Source organism: Rhinatrema bivittatum, chromosome 5, assembly GCF_901001135.1.
Source record: "Rhinatrema bivittatum chromosome 5, aRhiBiv1.1, whole genome shotgun sequence".
NCBI classification, from domain to species: domain Eukaryota; kingdom Metazoa; phylum Chordata; class Amphibia; order Gymnophiona; family Rhinatrematidae; genus Rhinatrema; species Rhinatrema bivittatum.
Window position 1 is genome coordinate 83,659,481 of NC_042619.1, and position 20,579 is coordinate 83,680,059.

Genomic DNA, 20,579 nt, shown 5'->3' on the forward strand with positions numbered 1-20,579 from the left:
CCTTAAAATTTGAAGGACTCATGTTATATATGCTATTATTATTGGGATACTGATATGCATTGCAAAATAGAAGATGCTGCTTAACCAGAGTTCAATACAAATTTTATTTACAAAAAATGAAAAGGAATTATACTGTAGTTTTTAATTTAAAAGCTTCATTCAATTGACTTTTTTCCTTTGCAGTCCCTTATATTCCAAACCTTTTGCAGTATACCAGGTTTCCCTCTGAAATTCCAAATGTGTTATACATTTCAGGGAACTGGAAATAAATGGCTGCGGACATTTTAAATCAAAGTAGAAAAGTTACTTAGCTTGCTATTATCTCCATGTCTAGAGTAGACTCACCATCACAGAGTAAAAATATTTTTCGGTTTTGTTAGAATGCCTTGTCTGCAGGCATGTTTATTCACCTATATGACTGAATGGGGCTTCCATGGAGTTCTGAATATATAATGGTGTCTTTTGTATTGTGCTGTAAACCCTGGCGACAGTTCCTCAGGGAATCAAATGGAATAAAACAGAAGACTTGTTTAATTTAACATGCTGTCCAGGAGCCTGGTTGCTTTTGTATCTCTACACAGTTTCAGAGAATTATTAGTTTCTAGAAGATTCTTTCCTATTGAACATGTGTTGTCATTTCTCTGTCCCCTGATTCCTGCCCTAACAACTGGTTTGCCATTATATCATATCTCATCTTAAAAATATTATCTTTAGAACCTCAGGCATAGTGTTATATGTGCTATTAATTGTATATTTACATAAAGCGTCATACATTTTTATAGAAGTGGACTCCAAACACAGATTATACATTAATGCATATTCACAACTCAAATAAATCACTTTGTACCTTTCCACTGTGGATTTGATATGCTTTATTTGCCAAAATAAAAACAAAAAAAAAGTATGTAAGAAAAAAAACTAACGGAAATGAAAGTCAAGTGATTTCTTTCATTTTGTTCATATCAGAAAAACTTTAAACTGTTCATGGCCATCACTCTTTAAATTAGGATGTTAAATCATTTCTGCAGAACTGGTTCTTTTAAAGATTTCTTTAATTGTATATTTACATAAAGCGCCATACACTTTTATAGAAGTGGACTCCAAACACAGATTATACACTAATGCATATTCACAACTCAAATAAATCACTTTGTTAAACTGTTCATGGCCATCACTCTTTAAATTAGGATGTTAAATCATTTCTGCAGAACTAGTTCTTTTAAAGATTTCTAAAAAATCCAAATGATGTAGGTTTTGTACAGGATTTCTCTTCCAGGCCTCAGTTTGTCATCTGTTTAACTCTGCAAGGCTCATCAACGGGATGTTTGAGTACAGATTGTGGTTCAATTTCCTAAAATATTATCATTGATGAATCCAGTATTTCCCCTACAGACAAAACCAGGAGAGTGTTCAATGTTATTACATGTCTTCTATTTTTAACTTGAGCAATACTAACAGTAGATCACTTAGTATAAACAGTAGCAATGAATAATAAAATGTACAGTACAGATGCATCTTTTGATGAAAGTAGATAAGAATAAGTCCTATCTACTGTCTCATTTTATCTGCCCAGTTTTGTTCCTGTTGCAATAATATAGACCAGTTTTTCTCAAACTTTTGTATGCCAGGGACTGGCTAGCTACCTTCCTTAAATTATATGGACCATAACAGGAAAGGAGGGGAGGCCTCTTCCCCGCAGGAAATTAAAGAGCTGGGGGGGAGGTTATTATTCCTCTCCTACCCAGTCTTGAATCTGATAGGCTAGTCCTGAAGCTGTTCTGTCATTTTAAGAAAATAACTAGCCAGTTTTTAAGAATATATATATATTTTTTAAGAAAACAAAGTTGCCTTTATTACAAAAAAAAAAGCCCTCTCCCAACTAGCCAACAGAAAAGAAAAAAAGACCTCCCTCTCCCATGCAGTCAGCCACCAGCTAGCTAGTCACCCTTTCTTCCTCCCCTCTGTGAACCGACAGCACTCCACCCTGTACAGGTTTTCCCAAATGGGGGCTGGTCTCAAGGCTGTGAGGGAACAAGAACAAGAGCAAGCTAAGTTGATTGGGAACTCATTAGTATATAAATATTTAGAAGTAACGGCGAAAAAGATGCGGGAGACGTTTAAGGTTTAAATGTATTCAAGCTCGACAGCCGTCTTTTTAGTATTATTTATATGAAATTTTCTGAAAAATTACTCTCCACATTTAAAACGCTGAAAGAGAGGTTATGCTGAGTGGGAACTCGTCATTAAATCTGAGTGATAAAATTGAAGAAATATTTGCAATATCAAAAGTACTGAGAAACGTTGAGTGGTTTAATTAAACATTCATTGAGAGATTTGCCTTCACATAAAAACATTTGGAGGAATGAACGAGAAGTTTAAGCTGACTTGGAATGTTTCATCAAGCCCAAATGACAGGTTATGAACTTGGTTGAAGCATTAACAGTGTTTTATGAAATATTGATGGAGTTTAGATGTGGTTTAGATGTTTAAACGAATTCAGACAGGCTGAGTGATACAGCTGTTTTTTTTATACACAAACACAACAAGAATTTTTTCACATGAAAGACTTTCACATAAAAATGTTATAAAAAAACAAAAAAATACAAAAATCACAGGTAGGAGGGAGGTTGGTTGATTACTATAAAAAATATTCTGTACAAAAGGCCGTGGTGGCATGTTGCAGATGTTGTATGGAACCTTCCTCTTCCTACATTATTAATTTTCTCATATGGTGGGGAATATAGAGTTGTTGTAATTTGCCTGTACGTTATGCACGTTTGGGTTCTTAAGTCTCCTTTCATAAGGCTTTTAGTGCAGTAGAAAAAGGTAAATAGTGGCGTGCCTTAGGGATCAGTATATTTATAAATGATCTGGAAAGGGGTACGACGAGTGAGGTGATCAAATTTGTGGATGACACAAAATTATGCAGAGTAGTTAAATCTCAAGTGGATTGTGATGAATTGTAGGAGGACCTTGTGAGACTGAAAGATTGGGCTTCCAAATGGCAGATGAAATTTAACACAGATAAGTGAAAAGTAATGCATATAGGGAAAAATAATCCTTACTGTAGCTACACAATGTTGGGTTCTATCTTAGGAGTTACCACCCAAGAAAGATCTAGGCTTCATAGTGGTTAATACATTGAAATCATCGGCCCAGTGTGCTGTGGCGATAAAAAAAGCAAACGATGTTAGGAATTATTAGGAAGGGAAAATAAAATAAAACGGAGGATGTCATAATGCCTCTGTATCACTCCATGGTGAGATTGCACTTTGAATACCATGTGCAATTTTGGTCACCGCATCTCTAAAAGGATATAGCTGCACTGGAGAAAGTGCAGCTAAGGGTGACCAAAAGGATATGAGGCATGGAAAAGGCTAAAGAAGTTAGTGCTGTTCAGTTTGGAGAAGAGACTGAAGGGGGGTGGGGGGGATATGATAGAAGTCTACAAAATCATGAAAGGACTTGAACAAGTTAATGTAAAATCTGTTATTTACTCTCTCAGATAACAGAAGGACCAGGGTGCACTCCATGAAGTTAGCAAGTAGCTCATTTAAAACAAATCGAAGAAAATTATTTTTCACTCAGCGTATAGTTAAACTCTGGAATTCATTGCCAGAGGATGTGGTTTCAGCAGTTAGTGTTACTGGGTTTAAAAAAGGTTTGGATAAGTTCCTAGAGGTTAAATCCATAAACTGCTATTACGTAATAAATAGCAATAGTAGCTTGTGATCTATCTGATGTTTGGGTACTTGCCAGGTATTTGCGGCCACCGTTGGAAACAGGATACTGGGTTTGATGGACCCATGGTCTGATCCAGTATGGCATTTATGTTCTTATGTTATGTTGACTCTGATCATCCTTCTCTGGACTGCATCTTTTGTGTCTATATGAAGATATAGCCTCCAGAATTAGATGACAATACTCCAATTAAATTCTCACCAATGATTTATTCAGATCATTGGGTAACCTCATCTAACATATTGTGTCTAATGTTTCCAAAGTCCCACGGAGTAAAAAAATTTAGGAATTAAGCAAAGACTTAAAATTGTGGTTGTATCTTCTATAGGGAGCTAATAATTTTGTATTTTTTGATTAAATTCAAAATTCTCTGCTTCTCTCACAAGTTCCACTATGAAGAGTTGATACCTTGGTACAATTTGAAGTAGAACTGTGGCAGTGGGCACAATGTACTTCTGTGGTGTTCACAGTTATGTTCTCCTGGCAGATCTTTTAAATATAAAATTCTCCTACTGTTGGCATAATGTGAATAATCCTGTTGGTGAGAGTATAAGAGGAAAAATGTGATTTTGGAGCTTCTATGCTCATGCTAGTGAGAAGCAAAAAAAACTTTAACAACTTTTTCAAGTATATTCAAAGCAAGAAGGTAAATGAGGGAGTCAGTTTGACAAGATGACAGAAGGGTAAAAGGGACACTCAAAGAAGGCAAGGCCATGGCAGAAAAGTAAATGAATGAATTTTTTTGCTTTGGTCTTTACTCAGGAGAGTGTCAGAGAGATAATTACACCAGTAACATTTGAGGGTGAGTTAGAGGAATCAAATCATATCACGGTGAACCAGAAAGATTTAATTGAGCAAATCAACAAACTGAAGAGGAACAAATCAATAGGACCAGATGATATACACCCCAGAGTTCTGAAAGAACTGAAAAACGAAGACTAACTAGTAATCTCTAACTTCTCATTCAAATCAACCAAGGCTTGGAGGGTCTCTATTATATAAGCCCATTTTTAAAAAGGGCTCCAGAGGTGATTCAGACATTAATACCAGACAAAATGGTAGACGATATTCTGAGAAACAAAATTATTACCGTATGGATAGACACAATCTAATGAACATAAGAAATTGCCATACTGGGTCAGACCAAGAGTCCAAGCCCAGCATCCTGTTGCCAACAGAACCAATCCAGGCCATAAGAACCTGGCAAGTACCCAAGCACTAAGTAGATCCCAAGCTATTGATACCAGCAATAGCAGTGGCTATTCCCTAAATCAGCTTGATTAACAGCAGTTAACAGACTTCTCCAAGAACTTAATCCAAACCTTTTTTAAACCCAGCTACACTAACTGCACTAACCAAATCCTCTGGCAACAAATTCCAGAGCTTAATTGAGCGTTGAGTGAAAAAGAATTGTCTCCAATTAGTTTTAAATGTTCTACTTGCTAACTTCATGGAGTTCCCCCTAGACCTTCTATTATCCAAAAGAATAAACAACCGAGTCACATTTAAAAATCACCTCTCATGATTTTAAAGACCTCTATCATATACCCCCCCCCCCCAGCTGTCTCTTCTCCAAGCTGAACAGCCCTAACCTTTCTTCATAGGGGAGCTGTTCTATGTCCTTTATCATTTTGGTCGCCCTTCTCTGTACCTTCTCCATTGCAATTATATCTTTTTTGAGATGCGGCAACCAGAATTGTACACAGTACTCAAGGTGCGGTCTCACCATGGAGTGATACAGAGGCATTATGATATTTTCCGTTTATTCACCATTCACTTCTTAATAATTCCTAAAATTGTTTGCTTTTTTTGACATCCGCAGCACACTGAGCTGACGTTTTCAATACATTATCTACCTTGATGCCTAGATCCTTTTACTGGGTGGTAGCTCCTAATATGGAACCTAACATCGCGCAACTACAGCATGGGTTATTTTTCCCTTTATGCATCACCTTGCACTTGTCCACATTAAATTTCATCTGCCATTTGGATGCCCAATTTTACAGTCTTGCAAGGTCCTCCTGCAATTTATCACAATCTGCTTGTGATTTAACTACTCTGAATAATTTTGAATTATCTGCAAATTTGATTACCTCACTTGTCCTATTTCTTTCCAGATCATTTATAAATATATTGAAAAGCATCGATACAAGTACAGATTCCTGAGGCACTCCACTGTTTACCCTTTTCCACTGAGAAAATTGACCATTTAATCCAACTCTGCTTCCTGTCTTTTAACCAGTTTGTAATCCACAAAAGGACATTGCCTTCTATCCCATGAATTTTTAGTTTTCTTAGAAGCCTCTCATGAGAGACTTTGTCAGATGCCTTCTGAAAATCCAAATACAATATATCTCTCATTTCACCTTTATCCACGTTTATTCACCCCTTCAAAAAAATAAAGCAGATTTGTGAGGCAAGACTTCCGTTGGGTAAATTCATGCTGTGTTCCATTAAACCATGTCTTTCAATATGTTCTGTGATTTTGATCTTTAGAATAGTTTCCACTATTTTTCCCGGCACTGAAGTCAAGCTCACTGGTCTATAGTTTCCTGGATTGCCCCTGGAGCCCTTTTTAAATATTGGTGTTATATTGGCCACCCTCCAGTCTTCAGATACAATAAGGGGTAGATTTTCAAACCGCGTGATTTGGCGTACTTTTGCTGGTGCATCAGGCGCAAGCAAAAGTACACGGGATTTTAGTAGATACACGCGTAGCCGCCCGCCCCCGACACGCCCCCTCAGAAAACCCCGGGACTTACGCGAGTCCCGAGGCTCTGTGCGCGCCGGTAGGCCTATGTAAAATAGGCGCACCGGCGCGCAGGGCCCTGCTCGCCTAAATCCACCCGGATTTAGGCGAGCAGGGTTCTTAAAATCCGCCCCTAAGTGATTTTAATGATAGGTTACAAATTGTAACTAATAGATCTGAAATTTCATTTTTGAGTTCCTTCAGAACTCTGGAATGCATACCATCCGGTCCAGGTGATTTGCTACTCTTTAGTTTGTCAACCTGGCCTTCTACATCTTTCAGGTTCACAGTGGTTTGGTTCAGAGCCAAAATCTTAGATTTATTTTTTTTTGTTTTAACAAGGTTAAAACATGTGAACAAGGGTGCATTGGTTGATATAATGTATCTGTATTTACAAAAGCCATTTGATAGAGTCCACCATGAGAGAATCATGGAATACAAGGCAATATCCTATTGTGGATTGGTAACTGGCTAGAGGTTGTTAAATAGAGAGTAGGACAGAATGGTCATTTCTCTCAATGGACAAAGTTAAATAGTGGTGTGCCCTAGGGATCTGTACTGGGACCGATGTTTTTCAATAACATTTAAAAATTATCTGGAATAGGGAGTGATGAGTGAGGTGATCAAATTTTCAGATAACAAAATCGTTCAAAGTTGTCATAACACTAGCCGATTTTGAGAAATTGTTATAGGACCTTGAAAGAGTTAGGGATTGGGAGTCTAAATAGCAGATGAAATTTAATATGGACAACTGAAAAGCAATGCATATAGGGAAGAATAATACAAACTATAGGTACGCAATTGCTGGGTTCCATATTAGGCATCACTACCCAGGAAAAGAATCTTGGAGTCACTGTGGACGTTACTTTAAAATCCTCAGTCCAGTGTGTGGTGGCAGTCAAAAAGCAAACCATGTTATTACTAAAGGAAAGGAAAATAAAATGGAAAATGTCATAATGCCTCTATCGATCATGGTGCAACCGTAGGATACAATAGTGACAACTGAAATACAAGGATAGTAGGTAGAAGCAGAATTACTGTATGAGCTGCTTTGGAAAAATCTAAGGCAGCATATTTTCATGGGAGTAATAAACAACTCCAGCACAAAAGAAAATAGATCAGTTATATCAGTTATACCTGACCTGAGACATGAGAATGATTGTGCACAAAGGGGATATGCTACATGTCAGTGAGTAAGGAATAGTGAAAAAAAAAATCTCTGAGACAGATTTACTATTAAAGCTGATCAATATAGGACTGTTAGCGGAGATTAGCCAATATACTTGGAAGCTGTTCATACATAATTAGACACTGACTGAAGTGAAGATTTGCTTAAAAATGACTGAATTTTCAGGAAGTCTGATCAATACCAATAAAATCATGAGAAAAGGCTCCCTAGGTGGTCTGGTTACTCAGACAGGCAAAAATAAAAGGCAACTAAAAGAAAATTGGTTCTTACCTGATAATTTTCGTTCCTGTAGTACCACAGATCAGTCCAGACGCCTGGGTTTTGCCTCCCCTCTAGCAGATGGAGATAGAAGTTTACCAGCAAACTCCGTCTTATCTAGGATGGTGCCACCTACAGTCTGGCAGTATTACTTAATGTCAAAGCAGAATGGATCAAAAAACCCAAACTAACAACTTTAAAACTGGCTCATTAACCCCCAAATGGGTACAGAACCTGTGGTACTTGGAAAAAACTCGAGTGAGCTGCCAATAAAAGAAAACAAATATTGAAAAACTGTGCGGACTCTCCATTACCTTCAAGTGCCAAAATGGGCAGGACTCTGGACTGATCCGTGGTACTACAGGAATGAAAATTATCAGGTAAGAACCAACTTTCTTTGCCCTGTAAGTACCTGGATCAGTCCAGACTCCTGGGATGTACCAGAGCTTTTACTTACCTGTGATGGGAAACTGAGAGGCCCGCTCTCAGCACACCTTCTCCAAATCCTCCTGCCCCTGATGCCCGAACATCCAGCCGGTAATGCCTGGCAAAGGTATGTAATGACTTCCATGTAGCCGCTCTACAAATTTCCTCAGATGAAATCTGTTGACATTCCACCCAGGATGCAGCTTGAGAACGAGTAGAATGAGCTCGAAGACCCTTGGGCAAAGACCAACCGCTCAATAAATAAGCAGAATTTATGGCCTCCTTCAACCACCGAGCTGTTGTAGTCTTAGAAGCCATGTTGCCCTTTCTTGGCCCACTCCAGAGCACAAAAAGATGATCCAAGACCCGAAAACCATTGGTAATCTCCAGATAGCTCAGCAAAGCCCTACGAACATCTGAACATCCAGCTTCCTTATAAAACGGATCCAACCTATCCAGATCGGAGAAGGATGGAAGCTCCACAGACTGATTCAAATGGAAGGAAGACACCACCTTGGGAAGAAAAGAAGGCACCGTACGCAGGGAAATGCCAGAGTCCGAAATTCTCAAAAAGGGCTTCCGACAAGACAAGGCCTGAATCTCAGATAGCCTGCGCACGGACGCAATCACCACCAGAAATACCACTTTCAAAGTGAGATACTTCAAGGTTGCCCTCCGCAAGGGTTCAAAGGGTGCTGCACACAAACTTTAAGAACCAAATTTAGATTCCAAGACGGACATGGCCGCTTCACCGGAGGACACAAATGCTTTGCTCCTCGCAGAAATGAGCGACTTCGGGATGTGCCACCAAACACGCTCCTTGAATGTTACCTCGTAATGAACCGAGCGCTGCCACCTGACCTCGCAATGAACTACACGATAAGCCTTTCGCCAAACCAGCCTGAAGGAAATTCAAAATATCTGGTACGCCCGCTCGGGTAGGTAAAATACTCCTGGCGAGACACTAAGCCTCAAAGATCTTCCAGACTCTTACATAAGGTAAGGAAGTAGAAGTCTTACATGACCTCAATAACGTAGCCACAACAGTATCTGAGTATCCTCTGACTTCAGCCGCTTCCTCTCAAAAGCCATGCCGCTAGACAAAAACACTCGACCTGGTCGAAACAAATAGGACCCTGATGAAGCAAATTTGGTAGGTCCGGAAACAGCAAGGGACCTTCTATGGCCAGATTGACCAGATCCGCAAACCAAAGCCGTCTTGGCCACTTGGGAGCTATCAGTATCGCCTATGAGTGGCCAAGGTGGAAACACAAAGCAGAACATCTGTCGGCCAGGGGAGAACCAGGGTGTCCACGCCCTCCGCTCCTGTGTCCCTGCGACGAGCGAAGAAGCAGGGAGCCTTGGAATTCTTGAAAGTCGCCATCAGATCCATGCAGGGTGTGCCCCACTGGCCACAGATGATCTGAAAGGCTTCGTCCGCGAGCTCCCACTCTCCTGGATCTAGAGAATGTCGACTGACAAAGTCCGCGTGGACATTTTCCACCCCGGCAATGTGGGAGGCCGCTATGTTGACTAAGTTCTGCTCCACCCACGTGATCAACAGACGGGCTTCCTACGCCATAGGTGGACTCCAGGTTCCGCCCTGATGATTGATGTAAGCCACCATGGTCACATTGTCGGAAAGAACTCTAACCGACTTGCCTCAGAGAATTGGAAGGAACGCCTGCAGTGCCAACCTCACTGCTCTGGTCTCCAGGCAATTGATGGACCATCGAGCCTCCTCCTGGGACCACTGTCCCTGCACCGATTTCCGCAGACAAACCGCTCCCCAACTGTACAGGCTGGCATCCGTAGTGACCACCGTCCAGTCTGGAACTACCAAGGGAACCCCAAGCCGCAAGTTGTCCAGGAGTAGCCACCAATCCAGGCTGGCCCAAGGGGACTCCGTCAGCAGTAAAGGAAGATGAAACTGTTCAGATACCGGGCTCCATCGGGAGAGCAACGCCGATTGTAAAGGCCGCATATGAGCAAAAACCCACGGAACCAATTCCAGGGTCGAAGTCATGGATCCTAGTACTTGTAAGTAATCCCATACCTTCGGGGTTTTCTTGGACAATAAGGCTCGCACCTGACCTTGAAGCTTGACCATACGTTCCTCCGTTAAGGAAACTGTCCCCTGATGAGTGTCGAACAAAGTTCCCAAAAATTCCAACGACTGGGATGGCACTAGACGACTTTTGGGCATGTTGACTACCCAGCCGAGTGTTCTCAATAAGTGAAGTACACGATTTATCGCTTCCTGGCAAAGCAACTCCGATTTCGCTCGAATTAGCCAATCGTCTAGATACGGGTGTACTAACAACCTCTCCTTCCGGAGCTGCGCTGCCACTACCACCATAACCTTGGTGAATGTCCTGGGCGTGGTGGCTAGACCGAATGGCAGAGCCTGAAATTGGTAGTGACACTCCAAGACGGAGAACCTCTGATGATCGGCCCGAATGCCGATGTGTAGATATGCCTCAGTTAGATCTAAGGATGCAAGAAATTCCCGTTAGACCGACGCAATGACGGACCGTAACGTTTCCATCCGGAAACTAGGAATCTGAAGGCATCTGTTGACCAGCTTGAGGTCAAGGATGGGTCGGAAGGTCCCTTCTTTCTTGGGCACCACAAAATAAATAGAATAACGATCCCTTCGAAGCTCCACCGGAGGAACTGGGACAACGGTGCCGAAGTTGAGAAGATGCTGCAGAGTCTCCTTTACTGCACAGCGCTTTGTCGCATGACTGCATACAGAGACCAGGAATCGCTGGTGGGGCCGGCGTGCAAAATCTAATGCGTAACCGTGTCTTATCACTGACAGCACCCACTGATCCAAAGTGATTTTGGACCACTCCTCATGAAACAGAGACAACCTGCCTCCCACCACAGGAACCAAAGAATGGACTGGCTGCACATCATTGTGAAGGCGCCCTGGCCAGTGCCAGGCCTACCGAAACGGCGCCCACGAAAGGACTGAGCATACATCTGCTGCCTGTTGGTGGTGTGTCGAAAGGAAGAAACCGATCCCCGAGAAGTCAGAGGCCTCCGACCTCCTCTATATCACGACCGGGAAGCAAAAGAACCTCTAGAATTCGGTCTATCCTCTGGAAAACAATGCACCATATTCTCGCCCAAGGACTGAATCAGATCTTCCAGCTCTTTCCCAAAGAGCAGTTTTCCCTTGAACGGCAAAGATCCCAGTTGAGATTCAGATGACACATCTGCCGCCCAGTTGTGTAACTACAGCAGACATCTAGCTGACACGGCCGAGACCATGGTTCTGGCCGATGTGCGAAGCAAATCGTAAAAGGCATCCGCACTATAGGCAATCACCGCCTCAATTCCTCTTGAGAGAGCAACTCGTTAGCCAAGAGCTGCTGCACCCAACCCTCAAAAAAAAATTGCTACACATCAGCGCACGGATCCCAAGCGCAGAGACCTCGACGATCTTCTTGAGCTGAACCTCCAGTTTGCGATCCTGCAAATCCTTAAGGGCCGTCCCCCCAGTTACTGGAATGGTGGTCTTCTTAATGACCGCCGCCACTGTGGCATCCACCTTAGGAACTCTTAAAAGCTCCAAGGCCTCCTCATGCAGAAGATAGAGCTTATCCATCGCCTTAGCCACCTTAAGGCCCAAGTCTGGAGTGTCCCATTCCTTAAAGAGCAAATCCGTAGCCGAAAAATGAAACGGGAAGGATGAAGGAGGACCCCGTAGGCCCAACACCACAGGGTCCATAGACCCAAGGTGAGACTCTTCCTGAGGAAGTTGAATGCCTAATTCCGCCAAAATAGCTGAAATGAGCTGACCCAGTTAGTCTCTCCTAAAAAGATGGACCACCTTCGGATCGTCTCTGTCCGCCCCATGGGACCCCTGAAGACCACTCTGCAGTGGATCAGCCTCCCCCTCAACCTTCCTCAGGGGCTGGGAGGGTAAATCCCGGTCATCCTGATCCTCCGATTCTCTGGAAGAATCTGGATCCGCCAAAGGGGTCCACAAGTTGCAGGGCTGCGTTCCAGACGAAGGACCCGGGTCCTAGGTAGTCCTGGTCCGCTTCTGAGGTCTGGGTTGGCAGTCCAGAATAAGAGGCCTCTTCTCATCTGAGTTCCGGGCCTTAAAGGTTTTATGCATTAAGAGGACAAATTCAGAAGAAAAGGAAGACTCAGAGGACGAATCGTCCATATCCCCCTGCAGGGACATCTCCGGCGCCATGGCTGCCAAGACCTGCGGGCCTGTCCCCTTTCAGGGACCCTCCGCTGTGGCGATAAACTCGGTGGGGGTTCCTCTTCCCCCTGTGCTGAACACGCTACCGAGGCCGCTGACATCAGCGGTGCCAAAATGGCGCCTGCTCCGGAGGTCACGGACCCCAGTGGATCCAAAATGGCGGCTGTTCCCACATTTTGCGGGAATGGGCCAGAAACAGAGGGAGGCAGCTCTCCGAAAGCTCCGGTGACCGTCTGCACCCTAACAACGACCCTCCATAGGGTCGTGGAGGCTCCCTCTCCCCCGGAAAGGCAATTGGCACACAGCCCATCCCGCGACAGGCCCGACGTGTGGCATTGCTGTAGCTAATAACTAAAAATAAAAAAAAAAACAAAACTGTTGCCACCCCCCAAAAACACAGCAAAACGGTGAGAAACAACCCCCACCATGATGGGAAGGGAGAGTCAAGCCGCAACAAAAAAATTAGATTTTTTTTTTTTAATAAGACAAATACTTGCCCGATAGCCTCCAGGTCCTGGACCTACTTGGGGGAGTGAGCCGGGCTCCCTGGTATCACCCCCAGTGGTAGTGTGAGCTGGCAAATGGGCTTTCCACCCTGTAACTCAACTGCCTCTGAAACCAGGGGGGATGGTCCCCTTAGGACCTCACAACCCCCTGGGAGGTGGGAGACTGACCTGCAGGCAGTCCCTCTCCTAGAATTTCTCTCCTTTCTGTTATATATATATTTTTTTAAATATCTACCTAAACTAACAGTCATAAAATCTATATTAGGCCCTAACACAGACTAAGTTTTGCACCCCCACCATCTGCTGGAGACAGAAGAATACTGCCAGACTGTAGGTGGCACCATCCTACATAAGGTGGAGTTTGTTGGTAAACTTCTGTCTCCATCTGCTGGGGGGGGGGGGGGGGGGGGGGCAAAACCCAGGAGTCTGGACTGATCCGGGTACGTACAGGGAATATGAGTTTATTAATAATTGGAGAATGGACTCACCTCACCTCTGATGTCTGCCAGCTAACAGACTGCGGGCCAACAGATGCAGAATCAAGGTGTGTAAAAAAATTGTGGTATAAAATGTTAATGTAAGAGACGAAAGTGTTGAAATGAAAATGGTTAGGAGCTGTTTAGCTAGGAAGTACCCAACTTTATACCTGTTATTCTATTCCCGTATTACATATGTAGGAACCTTTGGTTTATATTTCCTGGAAAATGTCATGTTCTTCCTCTGCTTTCTTCCATTTTTGTTCATGTTATAACAAACATATATACATTTCTGAGAAAAATTAAAATAAAAACTGAAAATGAAGGTCCCTATGCATCTGCTACATTGTGTGAACCTATCATCAATAAAGATAGTATTTCACCAGAAGAATGTGTAGTTCATAGAAAATTTTCGTATAAGGCAATTTCAATCTACCAGATGTGAACTGGAGCCCATTTGCTGCAGATTCATAGCTAGGAGAGGAGAAGTCCTGAGTGCCCTACAAGGGGCACACCTTAGGGAACTAGTTGAAGAGTACTAACAAATTACAGCAAAGTGGCAAGAAAGAAATTGATGCAGCTAGCTCAAGTGCACAGTTAAGAACTGCTTGGTGGATGAGATACATTCTAAATTCTAAAAGCTGTAAAAACTTTCTCCAGAAGTCATAAACCTGAGTCAAAAATGTATCTTTGCAGAATCTCTTCAAATATAATTTAAAAGTAAAACTCCTGACCTGCATGAGGTTTTTTTGGGGGTTTTTTTTTGTCAAACTGCTGTAGCCTTATTTTTAAAAGTTATCTATCTCATTGTATTGCCCGACATTATACACTTTTAGACAAGTCCCAGTAAAATATAATTAATGTCTTCCCCCTCCCAAAAGTAAGTCCTCTTTAAAAGATACTATGAAATGAATGCTTTTTTGGCAGTACAACAACTATAACAAAACGGAAGTCTACAATTTAAACAGACTTTTTACAGACAGCCTTTTCACTGCTCTGTATTGTACTACGTAATCTTCACTTTCAAAATTATCTGAATCTACTAAATACAAAGGAATTCAAACTCACCCATTCTCTTTACCAATGTGCTTTGAATTCATCTTTCCTTCATATCTTCTAGGAGCCCCTTTCATGTTTTCTAGTTTCAATGGTGTGGGGGTCTTTATATTCACATAATTAGGTAAAATCTAAACAAAAATAACCTTAATATTTAATATTTGGTGACTGGAGGCAGGTACTTTCTGAACAACTATAAAAGCATGACATATTTGGCATTTCATCTCTTTTCCCCCTACATCTGCTTGTAACAGTTCACTTGCCATACATTATACAGTATATGTACCCAAAAGAATGACTGGGAGAAAACCAAAGTGAAGATTTGCTTAAAAATAGCTGAATTTTCAGGAAGTTTGATCAATATCAGTAAAATCATGATTTTCATATGTTGTGTGTTACAAAAAGAGCAAGTTATAAAATGATCACAAACAATACTCTGGCAGTTTGTATTATGTATGATCATATAGGTTGTCCTTAGTATCAGTGAGATAGCATTCACAGTTTTAGGCACAATGACTTTTATATACCTAGTGAGTTTCACAGTGGTTAGCAAAATAGCAATGCTAGGAGGACATGAAGAATATCCTACTAACCACATGGCCATGCTGCAATTTGTTGCTTCTGAATGTAAAGCAAAACATGAAAAAACTGTGGAGGAGAAAAACAGACTCTCCTGTTTTACAGCTCCCTAATAAGCAGCAAATAAAAAGCAACAAAAATGGATGAGAAAAAAAAAGGTGTGTGATCCCTGGTTTTCTCTGGTACAGAAATTTGCATATAGTTATGACTACCAACCAATGACAGGCTAGCTTTCAAAAGGAGAAATTACTACTTACCTGATAATTTACTTTTCTTTAATGAGGACAGCATAATCCACACCAGTGGGTTATGCACCTCTACCAGTAGATTGAGACAGAGCAAAGCTGACTTCACAGTTTATATATACTGCTGCACTGACATCAGCCCACCAGTATTCTCTGCAAAAGCCAACCGTGGACAACTAAACCTTACATGAAGAAAGCTATTAACAGACAACCATTCAAGCACTCAGTTAACAGGAAAACACTGAGCTCAGACAAAGAGTATTATACATCACTAATCTAGGGACTGAAACTGACACCTACCAGTAATCCCCGGAAACGCAGCCACTCAGGATGACATTATCACCACCGTCCAGCAGTCAAGGGCAGGAAGGTGGATTAACCCATCCTCATTAAAGAAAAGGAAATTATCAAGTAAGTAGTAACTTTTTTTTTTTTTTTTTTTTTTTTTAGCATTCAGACAGGTTAATCCACACCAGTGGGATGTAACAAAACTATTCCTGAACAGGGCAGGAGGTTGCCCGCGATCCAAACACCGCACATGTGAAAGCTGCATCCTTCTGGGCCTGCACATCCAGGCAGTAATGCTTGGAAAAGTTGTGTAAGGAGGACCACATCGCAGCTCAGCAAATCTCGATGGGAGACAACAATCTAATCTCCGCCCATGACACTGCCTGAGTTCTAGTGGAATGAGCCCTCACTTGACTAGGCAAGGACTGCTCAGCAGTTACATACGTGGCCATGATTACCTCTTTAATCCAGCAGACAATTGTAGCACATGACGCCGGCTTACCCTGTTTACCCCCACTGTGAAGTATAAACAGCCAGTCTTTCTTCCTGAGAGGTTTAGAAACCTCCAAATACCTTAAGACATGTCTCGACATCCAATGACCATAACATGCGATATTCATTGGCATTTCTCTCCCTGTCCAAAGTCAGCAGGGAAATTGAATGATTCAAGTAAAAATCCAATACCACCTTTGGCAAAAGAGACTGAACAGTTCGCAGCTGTATCACCCTTGGAGTCACTTGCAGAAATGGTTCTCGGCAGGAGACGACGTGCAGTTCAGAAACCCTACGTACAGAACAGATTGCCACAAGAAACACTGTCTTCAAGGTAAGTAAACTCAAGGAGAGGCCACACAGAGGTCGAAAGGTGTGACCCGCCAAAAAATTCAAAACCAGATTAAGACTCCACAAGGGCACCGGTAACCGTAAGGGACGATGAAGATGCTTCACGCCTTTTAAGAATCAGGCCACATCCAGATGGGCCGACAAGGGTCCACCATTCACCTTACCTCGGAAACAGGCAAGATCCACCACCTGTACCCTTCAATGAATTAAGGTCCAACCCCTTAATTAACCCATCCTTTAAAAATCCAAAATGAATGGGATCTTAACCGAACAAGGATAAACCCCTTTCGCCCCTCACACCAAGCCTCAAACACTCACCAAACCCGAACATCCATGCTTCAGCAACCGAGCCCTCTCAAAGGCCATACCATAAGACAAAATTGAGTCAGATCTTCATGAAGAACAGGCCCCTGCCGACCGGTAATCGGAGAGGATAGTCCACCAGAAGCCTTTGCAGATCTGCATATCACGGTCTCCTGTGCTAATCTGGTGCCACCAGAAGCACTATCCTGTGATACTTTCGATTCTCCGAATCATTCTGCCCAACATGAGCCAAGTGGGAAAGGCACATAGAAGCTTGCATTCTGGCCACTCCTACTTGAGGGCATTGATGCCCAAAGACTTCAGATCTCTTCTGCAACTGAATAAGCAAGTAACCTTCGGATTGTGTGATGTCGTCAGCAAGTCTAGAAATGGAGGGCCCCAGCGGTCCACTATAAGCTGAAATGCTTCATTTGACAATTCCCATTCTCCTGGATCCAGAGCTCTTAATGTTAGGGTTTGTGAGTATGTGGACCCTGGGCAGAGGTGAGAGATGGTACCGCCCACGGAGAGGAGCCCCGTGAGCCTCACAGTCTAGAGGCAAGGTCTTGGCTGCGGGCTGCATGGAACAGCAGGTACTGGAGAGAGAGCAGAGAGAGTGTGACACTGCTCGCGGAGCGGGAGTGTATTAAGAAAGTCACACAGACACAGAGGTGCCACAAGGTCTGAAGTGGGGTACACCCAAGGAGGAGTACTCTGTAGAGATGATACAGCAATGGTCTGCAGAGCGGGGTACACTGGTGAGGGTTCCTCAGTAGAGATGTAATGGAAGAGGTCCGTGAAGCGGAGTACTCACTGTAGTAGTAGAAAGGTTCCAGAGGAAGTCCTGGGGAGCTTAAGAGTCCACGAGGAATGACGTCATCAGAGGTTCCCGCCATGACGTGCATAAGACTGGCCCGAGAGCGCGCGCTTAAGGAACTCAGAGGTCAAGATGGTGATCGGCAGCGTCCACGCCGTCCAGGGAGGGCCGGGTACAGGAGCAGGCAGGCCGGCAATAGCTGGCAGAGGCCGCCAGACTATCCAGCTGTCTATGACCGACGGACGTAACACTTAAAATGTGTAATCCTGCAAAATGTGAGGCTGAGATTTCATGAAGATGTACTTCCACCCATTCCATGAGTTGGGCTATTTCCTGCGACACTGGCTGGCTCTTTGTTCCTTCTTGGCGATTGATGCAAGCCATCGTTATCGCATTGTCTGACATTATTCAGACCACTTGACCCTGCAAACAGTCAATGAATCGAAGCATGCCAACCAAATGGCACAAGCTTCCAGCTGAGTGTTGCACCAGAAATACTCTTCTGTACTGCAGCACCCCTGTGCTGTCAATTCCTGACAGTGAGCCCCCCCAACCCCAGAGGCTCACATCTGTTGTGAGTACTAGCCAGTCCGGTATTCGCAGGGAAAACGCCCTTTCTTAGATGATCTGCTTGCAACCACGACTGCAATTGGATGGTGATCTCCACAGGTAAGTGAAGCTTTATCGAGTAGTCCTGAGACTGTGGGCTCCAATGAGCAAGTAGTATTCACCCTTGCCAAAGGAACCACCTCTAGGGTGATTGCCATCAACCTGAGCACTGTAGATAAGCCCATACCGTTGGGTGTATTGTTTCTGTCAATAGTTGCACCAGCGCCATCAGTTTCTGAATGCGGATCTCCAGCAAGAACACTCTGCCTTGGGATGGCTGCAGATTGCTCTTGGCCAAGTTTTCCACCCAATCTAGTTCCTGTAGCAGGGAGATCACATGCTCTTAGCCCAAATTAACCAATTTTCTAAGGAGAAATTACTACTTTTCTGATAATTTCGTTTTCTTTAATAGAGGGCATCCTGAACCCAAATGGGTTGGAAGGAAGGATGTTGGTACTTCAGTTCGCAAACAAGTTGCGTAGCACAGACTGGCCGAAGATGGAATCTTGTCTGCCAGCCTTGTCTAAACAATAATTGGCTGCGGTGTGGAGAGAATTCCAGGTAGCAGCCATACAGATATCAGCAAGCGGCACAGAGTGTAGGTGCGCTACTGATGTTGCCATGCCCCTGATAGAGTGTGCCTTGACACGGTCTTGAAGCGGAATGCCTGCCTGCTGGTAACAAAAGGAAATACAGTCCGCTAACCAGGAGGAGAGAGTCTGCCCAATTTGTCTGCCCAATTTGATGGGATCGAAGGAAACAAACAATTGAGTGGATTTTCTGTGGGCAGCTGTATGGTCTAGATAGAATGCTAGAGCACGTTTACAGTCAAGGATATGCAGAGCCCGTTCTCCTGGATTTGAATGGGGCCTGGGAAAGAAGGTGGGTAGTATAATGGATTGATTAATATGAAACTCTGATACTACCTTAGGCAGAAACTTATGGTGAGTGCGGAGAACTACCCTATCATGCAGAAGTTTAGTGTAAGGCGGTTAGGTGACTAAGGCCTGTAATTCACTAACTCTGCGAGCAGATGAGATCGCCAAAAGAAAAATCACTTTCCAGGTGAGATAACGGAGATCATAGGATTGGAGAGGCTCAAATGGAGGTTTCATGAGCCGCCCCAACACCAAGTTGAGATCCCAGGAAGGGGCCAGAGGGCGCAGTGGAGGTTTAAGGTGGAGCAAGCCCTTCAAAAATCGTGTTACAAGGGGTTGTATTGAAATGGGTACATCCCCAACACCTTTATAGAAGGTGGCTACCGCACTGACATGTACCCTGATAGAAGTTTTGAGGCCTGACTCTGACAAGTGCCAGAGATAGTCCAGAAACTTCGGTATGGAACAAGTGAAGGGGGTCAATGGACATGGAAGTACACCATACCGTAAATCTATTCCACTTGTAACGATAAGACTGCCTCGTGGAAGGCTTTCGTGAAGCTACTAGGACACGGGAAACCGGCTCTGAAAGGTTAAGAGGTTGAAGTATTAACCTTTCAACATCCAGGCTGTCAGAGACAGGGCCTGGAGGTTGGGGTGGCAAAGGCAGCCGTCGTTCTGAGTGATCAGAAGCAGGTCCTTCCCCAGAGGAATGTGCCGCTGTACTGATAGGTAGTGGAGAATTGGAAACCAGACCTGGCGTGGCCAATGAGGGGCTATGAGAATCATTAGCCCCTTGTCCTTTCGTAACTTCACGAGAGTCTTTGGAATGAGTGGAAGTGGAGGGTACGCATAAAGGAGACCGCTGGCCCACGAGAGGGAGAAAGTGTCTCTTGGCTGAAAGCGTTGGCTGCAAGCGAGGGAGCAGAAGTTCCTTACTTTGCAGTTGTGGATCAACACAAATAGGTCTAAGCGAGGGTAACCCCAACGCCGGAATAAAGAGTCTGCTACAGTGGGGTTGAGGGACCACCTATGCAGTTGAAAAGTGCGACTCAGCTTGTCCGCCAACACATTGTCCACTCCCAGCAAGTAGGTGGTCCTGAGGTACATCGAATGGGAAAGGGCTTCCGTCCAGATTTGTGCAGCTTCCTGACACAGGAGGTAGGAGCCTGTTCTCCCTTGTTTGTTGATGTACCACATGGCCACCTGGTTGTCTGTTTGAATCAGGATGACCTGGTTGGAAAGGTGATTCTGAAAAGCCATGAGAGCATATCTGATTGCACGAAGCTCCAGGAAATTTACCTGGTGTTTGGCTTCCTCTGGAGACCAAATGCCCTGAGTTTGCAGGTCTGCAACATGTGCACCCCAGCAGAGGTTGGAGGCATCTGTTG

The 20,579-nt window shown here is 43.6% G+C and overlaps 1 protein-coding gene across 2 annotated transcripts in view; it reads right to left on the bottom strand.

The window, feature by feature from the left end:
- Positions 1-852: 852 nt before the first annotated feature.
- The window catches only part of SKA3 (spindle and kinetochore associated complex subunit 3), a 132,926-nt gene continuing 113,199 nt past the window's right edge, over positions 853-20,579 (bottom strand). For both annotated transcript variants that reach the window (XM_029602529.1, XM_029602530.1), the window contains exons 9-10: positions 14,639-14,757; positions 853-1,386 (exon numbers count right to left, since the gene is read on the bottom strand). In XM_029602529.1, the coding sequence (XP_029458389.1) occupies positions 1,344-1,386; positions 14,639-14,757 (162 nt within the window). In that variant the 3' untranslated portion in view covers positions 853-1,343. The remainder of the gene's footprint in view (positions 1,387-14,638; positions 14,758-20,579) is intronic.